The 13,336-nt window shown below is 47.8% G+C and overlaps 1 protein-coding gene across 1 annotated transcript in view; it reads left to right on the forward strand.

Moving 5' to 3' along the window:
* Positions 1-211: 211 nt before the first annotated feature.
* The window catches only part of LOC144146515 (uncharacterized), a 42,032-nt gene continuing 28,907 nt past the window's right edge, over positions 212-13,336 (forward strand). Inside the window, exons 1-2 of the mRNA XM_077678461.1 lie at positions 212-362; positions 8,110-8,169. Of these exons, the coding sequence (XP_077534587.1) occupies positions 212-362; positions 8,110-8,169 (211 nt within the window). The remainder of the gene's footprint in view (positions 363-8,109; positions 8,170-13,336) is intronic.

Consider the following 13,336-nt stretch of genomic DNA (forward strand, 5'->3'; position numbering starts at 1 on the left):
TTTGGCGGCAGCCAGATTACCGATTGATTTGAACCGATTTTTAGCTCTACTGTTGCAAACAATATCGTATATAAGGAACTAAATTACACTACTTCGTTATAACGAGGTTCGACTGCCCATTACTTGTTCGTTTGTTTGTTTGCCAGCTTGACAGCTCTTGTTCCACCGACGGGCGGCGGCGGCGTCCACTGCGACAAGCAGCGTCGCCGGGATGGAGTCTCCCCTGAGCGAAGTGACGGGCCAGGGCCAGCTGGGCGGGGAAAGGAAGCCGGTCGCCGCCACCGAGAAGATCTTCCTCATGCGCGACGGCGCCGTGTGTGGCGACATCGCCGAGATCAACAAGCCGTGCGTCGAGCAACCAGGTAGGGGACACGGGGCCTGGCTTCTCGGCGCCCCTATACTCCGGTACAAGTTAAGAACGGCAACGATGATGATGATGATGACTTTGATGATTGATGATTGTTATTGGTTTCCCCTTTGTGGCGGGGTGATGTCGTGTCATCTTACCAAAAAAGGACTAATATATATATATATATATATATATATATATATATATATATATATATATATATATATATATATATATATATATATATATATATATATATATATATATATACCTATGTTTTATACTCTTGGTTTAATACTAGCGCTGCTTAGGGCAGGCACAAAAAGCTTATTCGGCATAAAATATTTTTAGATGCTAGGCATCTCTTGCTCGGGGCTATGTCCGTCCGTCGGCGTCCGTCCGCACCTCTCCTCCTCTCCCCACCAGCTGTGCAATAACGCCGCTCTCCTCCTCTCCCTCTCACCACGCCAGCTGTGCGATAGCGCGTACGCTGCTACTCCTCTCCCCCTCTCCACACCAGCTGTGCGATAGCGCGCACGCTGCTACTCCTCTACCCCTCTCCGCGCGCCGCTCCCTCAATTGCTGCTTGTCCGATGAACTGAATGGACGCCAGCAATTCTGTTAGCGAACTGTCGAAAGTGAAGCCACTTCGAAACGCCAGCGTCGAGCAGAGGATCCCACACTGAGAGAAAGCTAAGCCGCTTCGGCACGCCAACGTCGCCAAGCGGATCCGGATGCCGCTCGTCAACGCTACCGCGCCGCGAAAGCGGCCGCGCGCGCGACGGGGGTAGGGGGGTTTGGAACTCCGAGATGCTTTGCATCACCACATAGTTCCCTTCGGGGAGATGGAGTAATTTTTTTTTCCTTTTACAGGCGTTAGCTGTCCTAGGCAATATTCCCCTTTCTGCTTTTCGTCCACCAGCATTCTAATCCTCTTTTCGTCGCCTCGACAGCCTTGAAGTTAACTTCCTCTGGGCTACCCTTAAATCCTAGGGCTTCTGTAATCCGAATGTTTCCCTCGTGTAGATTTGGATGGATGCCCTCGCATTCTAACACTGTGCCTCTGTAGCGGTAACGGAAGTTGCCGCTGTGCCTCATCACCACAGCCGGATGTTACTCCGCGCGGCTCAAGTAAGGCGTTACTGGTAATATTTTGAATATGGCATGAGCCATTTCCGGGATTTTTTAAACTCGCTATTATTTTAAACTACCGCAGCGACGACAAACAAACTACGTGAGAAAAGGCAGACGATATCACGCGTTCATAGCGATCTCCTTTCAAAACGTGTGCGCCCGCTGACATCCGGGTCCGTCGCTAAGGCGGAGTGATACTGTGAGTGGGCCATTGCCTTCCTTAACTTGTTCCCTAGTATAGAGGAGGGATTCTCAGTGTTGTCCATTGTATTTCCGTCGCAAAGCGCCCATTTCGAGGGAGCCCTGGCTGGCTGAAAGCACGCAACCCGTAGGTGACGCAGCATAATAAGTGGGATTGTGATCGTTCCGAGGCTTTGGAATTGCGATTACGTCCCGATAGAAATGGACGTCCAAATGACATTTTTTAAATGGACACAGCTCTGGCCAGATGAAAAAAAAAAAAAAAAAAAAAAACATCGCGCCAATCCACCCAGTTAATGTGGTTGTAAAGCAAAGCTGTAAACGGCACCCACAACGATTACCCATGCGTCGTCACTTATATTCCCTCATGTCGCTCTAAAAATAGTGAAACCAGAGAGGAAATGCACCAGAAGGGAAATGCACTTAACCACACCCTCTACTACTTCGAAGTTCTTGGTAAGGTTAAATCAATGCATGATGCATGAACGGTGGTTGATTGAGTTGTATTAGTGCAGCACATGAGTGAAAACTTTTTTTATAAAATAAAGAAGCACAAACCCGGTGTTAGACGATCTCACTTCTCCGTTTCTGCCGTTGAGGACGGAGGCGACGAGATCGGCGGCAGAGACGGAAGAGTAGGAGGAGAAGGAGGAAATACTTTTATTCAGATTTCTGAACGGCCCAGAGTGCGGCCCAGGGGAGTGGTTCTTTCTCCATTGTAGCCCATATTCAGTCCGCGCCGCCTGTGCTCTGTCCATCAGCTGAAGCTGGATGGGCAGAGGGGCTGGACAGCATCATCTCCCATTGCTCTTGTTTGGTAGTTGACGGAAAGAGAGGATGGTGCTCAGGGCTAAAGTTGCACACCCCAATTATGTGGCGGAGTGTTCCTACTTCTGAGCAAAATTTACACTCATCGTCGTAGCGATTCGGGTGTATTAAGTTAAGACGCGTCGGGTGTGGAAAGAAGCCGGATTGTATGAGCCGTATTGTAGTTTGTTGTTCTATGGAAAGGTCACAGTAAGGCGAAGGTAGGGTCCGTCTCAGAAAGCGATAATGCTGGGTTATGTCCCTGAACAAGACGGCGGGTGACTGTTCTCGTGCAGCTCCATAGAACGGGGGGTAAAAGCGCAGGCTTGGTGGACGTATTCGTTGCCCTCAATGGAAGCATAAGCGTGGGTTTCAGATGAGCTGAATGGAACCATTTGGAGAGTGGTTTTTTAGCACGCGCAGGGCAGGTCGGGACACCAAACCCGACTGGTAATTCCGGCAGGCTTGTTAGGAATCGGTGACTACCTTCCGAACCCCTGGTTGAATGAGAGCCAAGGCGATGGCTGCTTCTGCTGCTGCCGTCATGTCTTGGGTCTTGAGTGGGCACGAGCAAGGAGGTTGGTTCTGGAGGTAGCCACGATAATGGCGTACTGCTGCCCTCGGCGTTGGGAGGCGTCTGTGTAGATAACTGCATGATCCTCATCGAGGGCGGTGTTGAGCCCGTGCTTGTCGGTGACCCTCGTCGTGTGAAGGGTTCATATTTCTAAGCCAAGGGAGCATCTTTCGTTCTTGTGACTAAAAGTCCAGGAGTACATCAAGCAGAGTGACAATCTGTGCCGCCCAGCCAATCTGGTGAAGGATGCGGTGACCCGTCGCAGTTCTGCTCATTCGGAGCTTCTGGATAGAAAGATGGCCCTCTATCAGCTCTTCCACTTTGTTGTGGTAAGCAGCCTCTCTGTGGACGCACTCATGGGAACACCAACGGCCTGCTCAACCACCTTTCTAATCATTATATAAAGCATCTCTATGTCCTCCTTGCCGAGAAGAAGACGGGGGTTGACGTAAGTGATTCTCGAGAGGACAAAAGCTTGAACTTACGTAAAGGTATCGGATTCCTTGAGACCTCGCTTGTTGGTGGCAACTCGCCTGATCATGTGTATGATTTTATTGATGCTGTGTTTGAGGCGCTGCAAGGATACGTCACTCTTGGTGTTGGCGTGGAGATGTAGGCCCAGGATCTTGATGCTGGGGCTTGGAGTGATGACCTGGCCATAAGGAATATTTGAATATTTTCCATAAGGTATTGTTTGGCGTGAGGGCGGACTACAAGGATCTGGGATTTTTTCGTGAACACTGGTGCCCACAGGCTTTAGCACATTGGCGTACTAGAAGTGAGATGCCATGCGTTGGTGTGAGCTTCCTTTAATCGCTATCGCGTGGCATTCAGCGAGAATGTAGGGGTTAAACCCGTAGATGTGCTTGGTGAGTGCACCACTTGTCTTCCTCGTCTCCGCGTGGGCTCGTAGCTAAATCGGTAGGACAACGGGCACTGGCTTTGTTACTCCATTAGTCCCAGGTTCGATTTGTGGCGGTGGCAGTAAAATCTTTTATTTGTTCGCGGGAGTTTTCTGTTGACACCAACGGTCGCGAAAGAATCCTTGGGGGGTAGAGGCAGAAAGCTTTGCTTTAAAAATCCCGGGCCATTTCCACTAACGCGAAACCTGGGGAGGGGCGAAGCATGCAGTGTATATGTGCATTCTTGGTGCCTTACCGTTTATGTGCATTCTTGGTGCCTTAGTGTTTTTGCCCACGGAGATAAAACCGTTAGGGATAGAGGTATACAGCTTTGCTGTAAAAGTCTTGTCCCTTTGAAGCCCGAATCCTTCCAGTGCAAGGCGTAAACGAGTGTCCCAGTGTTTTTTAGCACGCGTCACGAATCGTTCCACCGCGAGGCGTAAACGATACCGTGACTACGTGAGACGAAGCTTACGACGAAGACAGGAGACGCCAACAGCCCGAGCCCCTAAGGGGCTTCGCCCCTAAAAGGAGCGAACGCCTGGCCGGGCCTTTCACAGCTCGACTAGGTGGCATCGAATCAAGCCCGCATTTTAGACGCCTTCTTCGTACGGTTAGGTCAGTCTTCGGCTTAAATTACGGAATGCGATGTAAACCTATTCCTGGTTTCGAGCCCTTTGCTCCAACTGAATGTTTTTTTCACAAAACTCTGTCAAAAACAAAACCCTCTTTATTGCGACAGCACGTGTGGCATCTTCACAGCGTGAATTTTGGTGTTTCCTTTGGGCTGGCGGAAGTTGCCGTGGGCAGTGGTGAATGGGGTGTATATCTGTCATACGTATCTCTGCGAAAGTGATCGGGGCAGAGGTTTCAAGCATATTCGTTAATTTAATCCCAATGTTCAACGCTAAATTCCCAAAGTTCATGCAGCCGATGTGGCCTTGGAGTACGGATTTATGCGCTCACGGTAGGCCATAGCTGTTCAACGTTGCTGTTTTATGCTTTATCTATGTAAGGCTGTTCGTACGTTTACGACCTTGACGCATGCAGAAAACTCACCCGCGCCATCGAACAGGCTTCGAGCCTAACTATACATACAATGTTGCAATCGCCCTTAAAAAAATAAAAATTCACAAGCCATTCCACTCGGTGAAGGTGGATGACTAGCGAAGCTTTTCAGCATACGACATAGGGGTTACACAAATGTTTTGTGAAAGGTGTGAGCATGTAGTTTTTCTCTTGAGCGTTTATGGCGGCCATCTCTATGAAAGACGCGCACACACTTTTATTTTGGCTCTACTGATGTTGAAAATGGTTCCAATTGATATTTACTCTACTCAAAACGTATATTTAAGTGATGATATGTAGAATAACCTTGAGGTCTAAGATATGTTTTGATCTTGAAAATATTGTTCTATTACTCATCTAAATACTAAAGCAGCACATCCAAGGGATCATACGTATATATAGGCTTGAGATCCATATCATGTTTTGAACAGCGTGCCACTTTACAGAGTGGAAGCGTGCTAATAGCACCCACACCGGTTCCAACGCTTCGCGCTCCGCCTTTGAAATTACCCCCCCCCCCCCCCCCCCCCCTCCTACCTCATGAATTCATAAATCGTGTACTTGATAACTGTTCGCTGGTCAACACTAGGTTCCTATTGAAGTATCGCTTTGAACAAGTGCAATAAACTTGAACACTCGGTTAAGACAAACGGTATTTATGTGCTCAGCCTGTACGCAAGGCACTGTCACTGGAACGTTCCGCGGTGATCGCAAAGCTCTAGGATCGATGCGTCTTTCGCTCTACGCGGTTGTACGCTCCCAACAGCTACGCTTAGTTAAGCAAGTTCCCAGATAACGAGGCTGTTTTGAAATGACTTATCTTACTAGAGCAGTAAACGTGAGATCCAAAGGAAATGTGAGCGCTCCGCAAAATATATCGTTAGCAGCAACCTTTATTTTACTTTTTCCTTGTGGCCTACTTGTTCTTGGCGGTGTCGTTCTTGCGTTTTTCTCGGCGAGTTCGCTTGATCTGGTTCCTTGTTTGGCAAGTAAGGGGAGGTGTACCGCACATGCGTATCTGATAAATGCACTTTATTTCTTTCGGTTTGCATGTTCACCCGTAGGGCGTTATTCTCGTTTCTACTGGTGAGTGGGCCAAGGTTGCCTTGTGACCCCCCCCCCCCCCCCCCTTTTTTTTTTGCTCCGAACACAATCCTGGCTACGTGCCTGAGTGAAGACTCGGGTGTTTGCGTTCTCGGGCATCAAAAAAACACGGAACAGAAGCTAAATAAGCTGCGCTTAAAACGGCAAGGCTGCTGGTGAAGAAAAAGTTACAGCGGACTGACTACGCAATGGAGACCTTGTGGCGAAAACGCTGGTAGAATTTGTGCCTGGTGACCTAAAGGTGCCACAAGCCTGAAAAAAAAAAAAACGCGAGCCGGATTGCGAGTGCCAATAATGTAAATAATGTAATCTTGAAAAGCTTAGTGTTGCTGGCCCATAATCCTGCTTTGTTGTATGCAGTTTACTTACAGAAGTAATAGCTAACCAGAGACTCCCACAACTTTCAACAACTGACAGAAGAGGTCGGCTATAGAGACGGCTTTTCAGTTATAAATTGTACTCATGTATTCAGCGAGGCAATTGAGAAATCAGCGTGATATAAGAAACCTTTGTGTGCTACGTTTTTGATTACAAGAAGAAAAAAAAAACATTTTACTTAGTGCCCACCTATGCGGTGATTAAAGCCTCCCCTCCTCTCCCTCCCCCCCTCCCCCTCTCCTGAATAGTGCTAAATCTACCCTGCCGACCCGTGTTTTCCCTTTGTAGGCAGAGGCTTCATAAGTGTTTTGAAGGAAGGGGGAAGGGGACTGAACACAATAATGATGATGGTGATCATGATGATAATGACATTGTAGAAATCTGTTTTTTGCTGTCTCAAACGGATAGTTTTCTACATAGGTCGGCCCTGGCCTTCCCCAATAAATCTTCAATCAATCACAATTTATTTTAGGCAACAGCTCTATATCCACTTAAAGCATCCTGCATCATGTAATAAAAATTTTAATTATTTGTCTGGTTTGGGGATAGCAACAATATCGATACTCTTCGCCCTGCGTGTGGCGCGATGCACCAATCCAGCGAATCTCGAAGGCTTTCGCTTCTTTCTCGAGCGGGAGCGGCAATAGAGGTGCAACCGACGAATCACTCGGTCAGAATTCCACCACAGTAATGCAGTATTTGCACCATGACGACGAAAAAGTCTGAACGGGTAGCAGAAACAGCGAAATGTAAATTCAGTTCCCACATGTTTTTTTAAAGACGATAGTTTTTCTTGGGCTACTTAAACGCAGAAATTTTCGTCTGTCTGTCTGTCTGTCTGTCTGTCTGTCTGTCTGTCTGTCTGTCTGTGACTCGATCCAGCCACCCGGCCAAAGTGAAACAGGAGCTGCGCAATAGTCTTATATACCTATAGTATACAGCCAAATCTAAACGTTTAAGCCCAATGACAATGTTCGTACTTGTCAAGACGTTGAACAAGAACAAGACATTACGCAAATATAAGGCAGAAAATCAATACATCAGTGATATTTGCAATTATCCCTTATTAAAAAAAATTAATGCATGCTTGCTTTTTGCGATGGCAAATGAAATACCGCATCAACTGCAGAAAACCGTTGCCCGCTGTTGGCCGCGCTACTATAGCTCCTAGCGGCATTTAAGAAATCAAACGGCCACAGTAACGAAAGGATCCACTTGATAGGTTCCGCGTTCCGTTTCGTGGAGTAAGGCAACGGGATTTTTAAACGTCGCAGTAAGGTGCGTGCCTCGATTCACGCGCGTCTCCGCCGCACGGCAGCGCTGGCATCGAGGCACCCGACTTGGAGCTGTGGAACGCGGTAAATTTAAATGCACTTGAGCAGACCTCTAGCGTGTTATCTTGGGAGGAACTAGACGGGAGAGGAACAGCATGAGAGGTGAGCGGCAAAGAGAAGGGATGCTTTTTCTTGGCAGGGGTACCAGTCGAGTATCGTGTTTCTTCGACATTTTTCTTCTTCACCTTTATTTTTTCGAAGCGGCGAGAATGTTGCGGGTGGCATGCTGTGCTTCAAAACCCCATGCCTTTGTTTCAGGGGAGGTGCCAATCCGACAGGACCCGGTGATCACGGCGAACCGCGGCACATCGCCGGACGGTAAGCAAATCCATTCTGCAACGACGCATAGCGTGTACCAATAACTCTTTTTCTACCAGAGGGCAACGTTCTTAACTCACATGCTGAACTTCCGGAAACGACGTGTAGCGCGGTGCTTTTGGCGACATTGATTTTGCACCGATTGCTAACTCGCACCACCACGTATGAGTACTGTTTCCTTTGGCTCACAATACACGGGAGGCTATGTAGCCAGGATGGGTTGGTTTTGAGGGATGCACGTAGGAGTTTGCGCGTGCGCTTACACGCGGGCTGGAGTTCGGCTGTACCTGTGTACTCCGGAACAAGTTTAGAGCGGCAATAGCACATGTACGGTATCACTCCGCCAAAGCGATGGGCCCGGATGTCAATATGGGCGCGCGCGTTTTGAAACGACATTGGTATGAATGCGTGATATCGTCCGCCTTTTCTCACGTAGCTTGTTTGTCGTCGCTGCAGTAGTTAAAAGCATACTAATCCCCCCCAAAATCACGAAAACGGATCGTGCCATGTTCAAAATATTCCCAGTAACACACGGCTTGCGCCGCGCGGAGTAACATCCGGCTGCGGCGATGAGGCACAGCGGCAACTTCCGTTGCCGTTCTTAAGTTGTACTCAAGTACTATAGCATACAACTCGGGGGAAAGGGGGGTGGGGGAAGGGTCGCTTTACTGGGACTGAGATTGCACGTTCTGCGCCTTCGAATTACCCCAGAGAGCCTCTTGCCAGGTTCGTGAAATGCCGTGTATCATGTCATCCATTATTTTAGCCGTGAGCCCTCGTTACCCTGAACCCGCCGTGGACTCGTTACTGTGAGACGAAATATACTGCACAAAGAGTAAGGACGCATCGTTATAACGGAATCACTAAATTTATCGCTGTCTAAACCCAGAAAGCGATGCGTTCCTTTCACCATCGCTTATGTCGTAGTACTTGTAGAAATGAAATTTTCTTCGGGCCTTTTTTACTACAGCGAAGGTTCAGTCAGTTTTCGGGTGCGCCTACTGAGGAACGTCCTATTTTTACGCCTAGTGCGGTGCGTGGAGGTGTTTACGCCAGCTTCGGTGGCGGATACTACCGTGTTTCCGAGATGCAGGACATGTAGGTAAATATTTGCTGCAGGCACGGGGTGACAGCGCACGTAAACGTGCTTCCATTGCCACGAACCGTGTGCCTTCAGTATACAATGGTCAGAAAAACGAAGTTGCTGAAACTTACAAACATTTGTTTTTGCCCGATGTTGCTTGCCTTAGCAGTTCGTATCGTAAGCGGCCGAACCTAAGTACTCTAGAATCCGCTTTTAACTGAAAATAGCGATACGGCGGCCATTTTTAATGAACGAAACATAGTACGTCAAGGAATTGTACTACTGTCGCCATTCTGGCTGATGAAAGCACCCGCGAATACTTCGTGCTAGCCAGCGAACGTACGGTCAGTTTGGTTGAGACCACGACACTTCATTTACATCGCCTGTCAAGAACAACAAAAGTAACTTGTTCATGCACAGAGTGCGAATAGGACATGTGCCACGTGGTTTTTAAACGGAACAGTCACCACTGCACAGGAGGTGCGGACAGAGGCTCTAGGTCCTCCGTATTTCGTTGAATGGTCGGCTCGCAACGACGATACAATGCGATATTTCCTTTAACTGCGCTCATGCGAAATAACCACTACTCCCTTCCTTGTTTTAGCGGATGACCCATGCCTAGTCTGGTAAATTAGCTTCTACTTAGCTTATCTGGCAACTAACTGGTAACCTAACTGGATGGTAACTTAACTTAACTGGTAAACGTAGCTGTAACTTAGCTGGTAACACAGGTTTTCTAGGTCTCATATCATACCGGATGTAACATCGAACCCCCCTCCGCCTTCGGGCCCTACCATCATCACTGTTCTCTCTCGTAATCGGGGTGTCTTTCACGCCTGAACATCACGACGTTGACTTTTCATTATGAGAATCGTCAAACATTAAATTGAGCGCCGTCTACTCTACTTACTAACCGTGTTGTGCTCCCCCGATGAGTCATAATTAAAACCTTGCGCACAAAAATAGCGCTTCAAGGACATGCAGCCGTGGCGTGGCCGCTCTGCGGCCTCAAACGCCCTAGCGCCATTAAACTGCGCGCAGTAACTGCTGGCACTTTACAAATTAGCAGCACCAGCAAACGGGAATGACCGCCAAAGCCTATACTGAGCTAAATTACGATTTCTTTTTTTTTTTTTTTTTGCCTCAGAAACATTGCAGGAAGCCCCTGTAGCTCTGAACAATAGCCGAATAGCCGAAGTTACGCAGTCTTTGTTCCCGATTCTAATACAGGTTGACCGTCTTTATGACGAACACTGATATAGCGAATTATCGGCTATAGCGAACGAAATACAAAATTTGGTTGGTCATGCTTTATTTCACTGACACTTATTCTTTTATAACGAAACTGCAACCGTGAGAGCCACGCACGATATCGGATATAACGAAGAAATATTTGACGAGGAGGGTAAGAAGCTGCTTAGAAAAATCCACCGTAGTCCGAAACTGCAGAAGTATAAAGGCCCTTTTGTTCGTGGACACTGTGGAAAACGTCATCCTGCTGAGTAGCCACCATACGAAGATCACATCCTTCATCAAATCAAAAATGACACATGCTTTTTTCGTAAAATTAACTTTGTTCTGTTGTATCTTCACGCAGTCATGTTCCGGTTCATTACCTTACTATTAACTAGGTAAGGGTTACCTTGTTAATAGGGGGTTCGAAGTGTTTAAAAAATGCATTTTTGTATTAAGTATTCTTGCGCGATAGATTGTCGATTTGTTATAGCCGATTTTTACTCTACTGTTACAACGAATATCGATTATAACGAACTAATTTGCTGTCTCGATACTACTTCGTTATAAAGAGGTTTGACTGCAACTTGATTTATCTATACCACAAATTTTGTTATCTTCACTCATACGCTGGCGACCGCTAGTTACGAATGCCCATAAAACTCATGCACCTCGATTTTTAAGCCTTGCTTAAACGGTATCCGCGCATTACAAAATGTGTACCAATGTCCACGTTTTTTAAACTGAGTACTTGCATTTCCCAGGACCAAAACCCTAGAGGCGGAGCGCAGCGCGATGAGTCACAAAGAAATCAAATGTGAACACGAAAATATGAACTACAACACGCAAAACCAGAAATCGTCGATAGTGGACATGAAACAGACGGGCCGCTGGTTGTATATAATAAAAAAAATCCCGCCATCTCCACGAAGTGAATGATGATGAGAGGGGCGAAGCTCATATGCTTATCGGCAAACCCGTGAAACATTCGCCCGCACATCATATAAAGACTCGACACGTCAAGCTTTTACCGCTCCGCTGACAAGCCCGTCGACGACGTCGATGTTTGTGGTGGTTATGTAGGGCTTGTTTGGAACGACGAGAATTTCCATGGGTAAGTTGGTGAATTCGATGTGTGACATTTTAGCCACCTTGGATGTCGCCTTCTGGAGACCGTCTTGTGTCGCGCACCCCCGGTACGTGTCTTGAGCTCGCAGGCGACGAACGACAACCTCTTCTTCTTCCTCTCCTCCTTGTTGGGTAGCAACGAACGCGTTGAACGTTTTGACCTCTTCGGCCAATCTTTGGTTGGCCAATCCCTAGGGGGATCCTGCCACAATCACCATCATTCTGCCGTGTACGGGCGGGACAGGGCCCGAGCAAGAGGAGCTTTGCCCCTAAAACAAAATAAAAACACACACATCCACACTTCGTTTCTGCAAAGCGAAAATTTGACCTGCAGCGAAAGAAATCGTGCCATTTGTGTGCAGTACTTCATATTTTCGTGTTCGCGTTTCATTTGTTCGTGACTGTACAGCGTAGGAAACGTATACACGCCAATGATGGTCCCCGCGTGCGCGTTCTTAAGAATACCTCTTGACAAGTTGTCATTTTGAATTGTCAACTCCTTCAGCTTGAACAATGCACAGCGGCCTAATTTGAAAACAAAAGTTTTTGTGTCACGGCGGCGGCAGGAGGAGGCCATTGCAGGAGGAGTGCTGGGGGAGGGGGCTGATGGAGAGGTTACCCTCCGTGAATGCGGCCTAATCGTTGCCACATTTGTGTGTCTTTGTGTTCTGATAATTGAGGCCAGCGGCCGTGTGCTTATCATTAAAACGGCATGTGCGGCAAAACGGCGTCTGTTCACTTTCTCTAAGCTGCGACTTTCCGTCGCACGAGGGCTCACGTGAGCCAAGCCAATTACCACTACACCGGGAGGAGGGTAGGGGGGGGGGGGGGGGTGGCAGTGGACATAAAGGACGTCCATTCACTTTCTTCTTCCTACGGGCTTTCCGCATTTATGCGAGACACCAATTATGCGCTCGCTAAGGCAACCTCGTTGTTCTTCTTCAGCACAATGCACTCACATGACCTTATCCGTGCCGTCCACGAAGCCAATTCGGGGAATGACCGCACTTTGAATGCACACCATTTTCCGAAAAAATGTGGTGTTCACCTGTGCCACCGCGGAACGCACAAGAACGGCGTGCTTGTGTTTCGCGATTGCACTGCGTAGACAAATTATATGCCTCACTTCGTAATTTGTTGTAATTTAATCGCCGTGTGTTTAAATTAGCCCGTTTAGCGTATTGTGGGGAACCTGGAACACGGAATGTCTTGGGGTGTTTTCGAAGGCGCAGGAGGGGGAGTGCCGCTTTTCTCATACCCACTTCCTCCAATCCAGCGTTGAAATCCCGAATTATTTTAGGCGCGGAGGTTGCCCCATTGCTTACGAGGTGAGCCTTAATGCAATTTAGAGAACTAACGCGCGCAAAGATGCACCCCCCCCCCCCCCCCACGCACACACATATGCGCACATGGCCGTTTGTCTTCTTTGCTTTCAATGAGGAAAACGAACAGCTGTGGGGAATTGAACCGGCTATGAGCTCAGTAACGCACCGCCGCACCGAAGGAGCAACAGACAAGTTCAAGCCTGACACAACTAAATGTTGTAGTCAGATTCCTAATACCTCGGGCCAGGTAAATCGTTAACTAGAAGCCACTTAGTTACATCATCAAGAAAAAAAAAATTCAGAAGTTCCCAGAATTGTATACTAATGCGCAAGGATTCTTACGCCACTGTACTGTTTATAGCCAGATAAATGGCAGTGAGATGCCCCATTCGGACTT

The sequence above is a fragment of the Haemaphysalis longicornis genome, unplaced genomic scaffold (genome assembly GCF_048455015.1).
Source record: "Haemaphysalis longicornis isolate Haplotype H1 unplaced genomic scaffold, Haemaphysalis longicornis Haplotype H1 scaffold_7, whole genome shotgun sequence".
NCBI classification, from domain to species: domain Eukaryota; kingdom Metazoa; phylum Arthropoda; class Arachnida; order Ixodida; family Ixodidae; genus Haemaphysalis; species Haemaphysalis longicornis.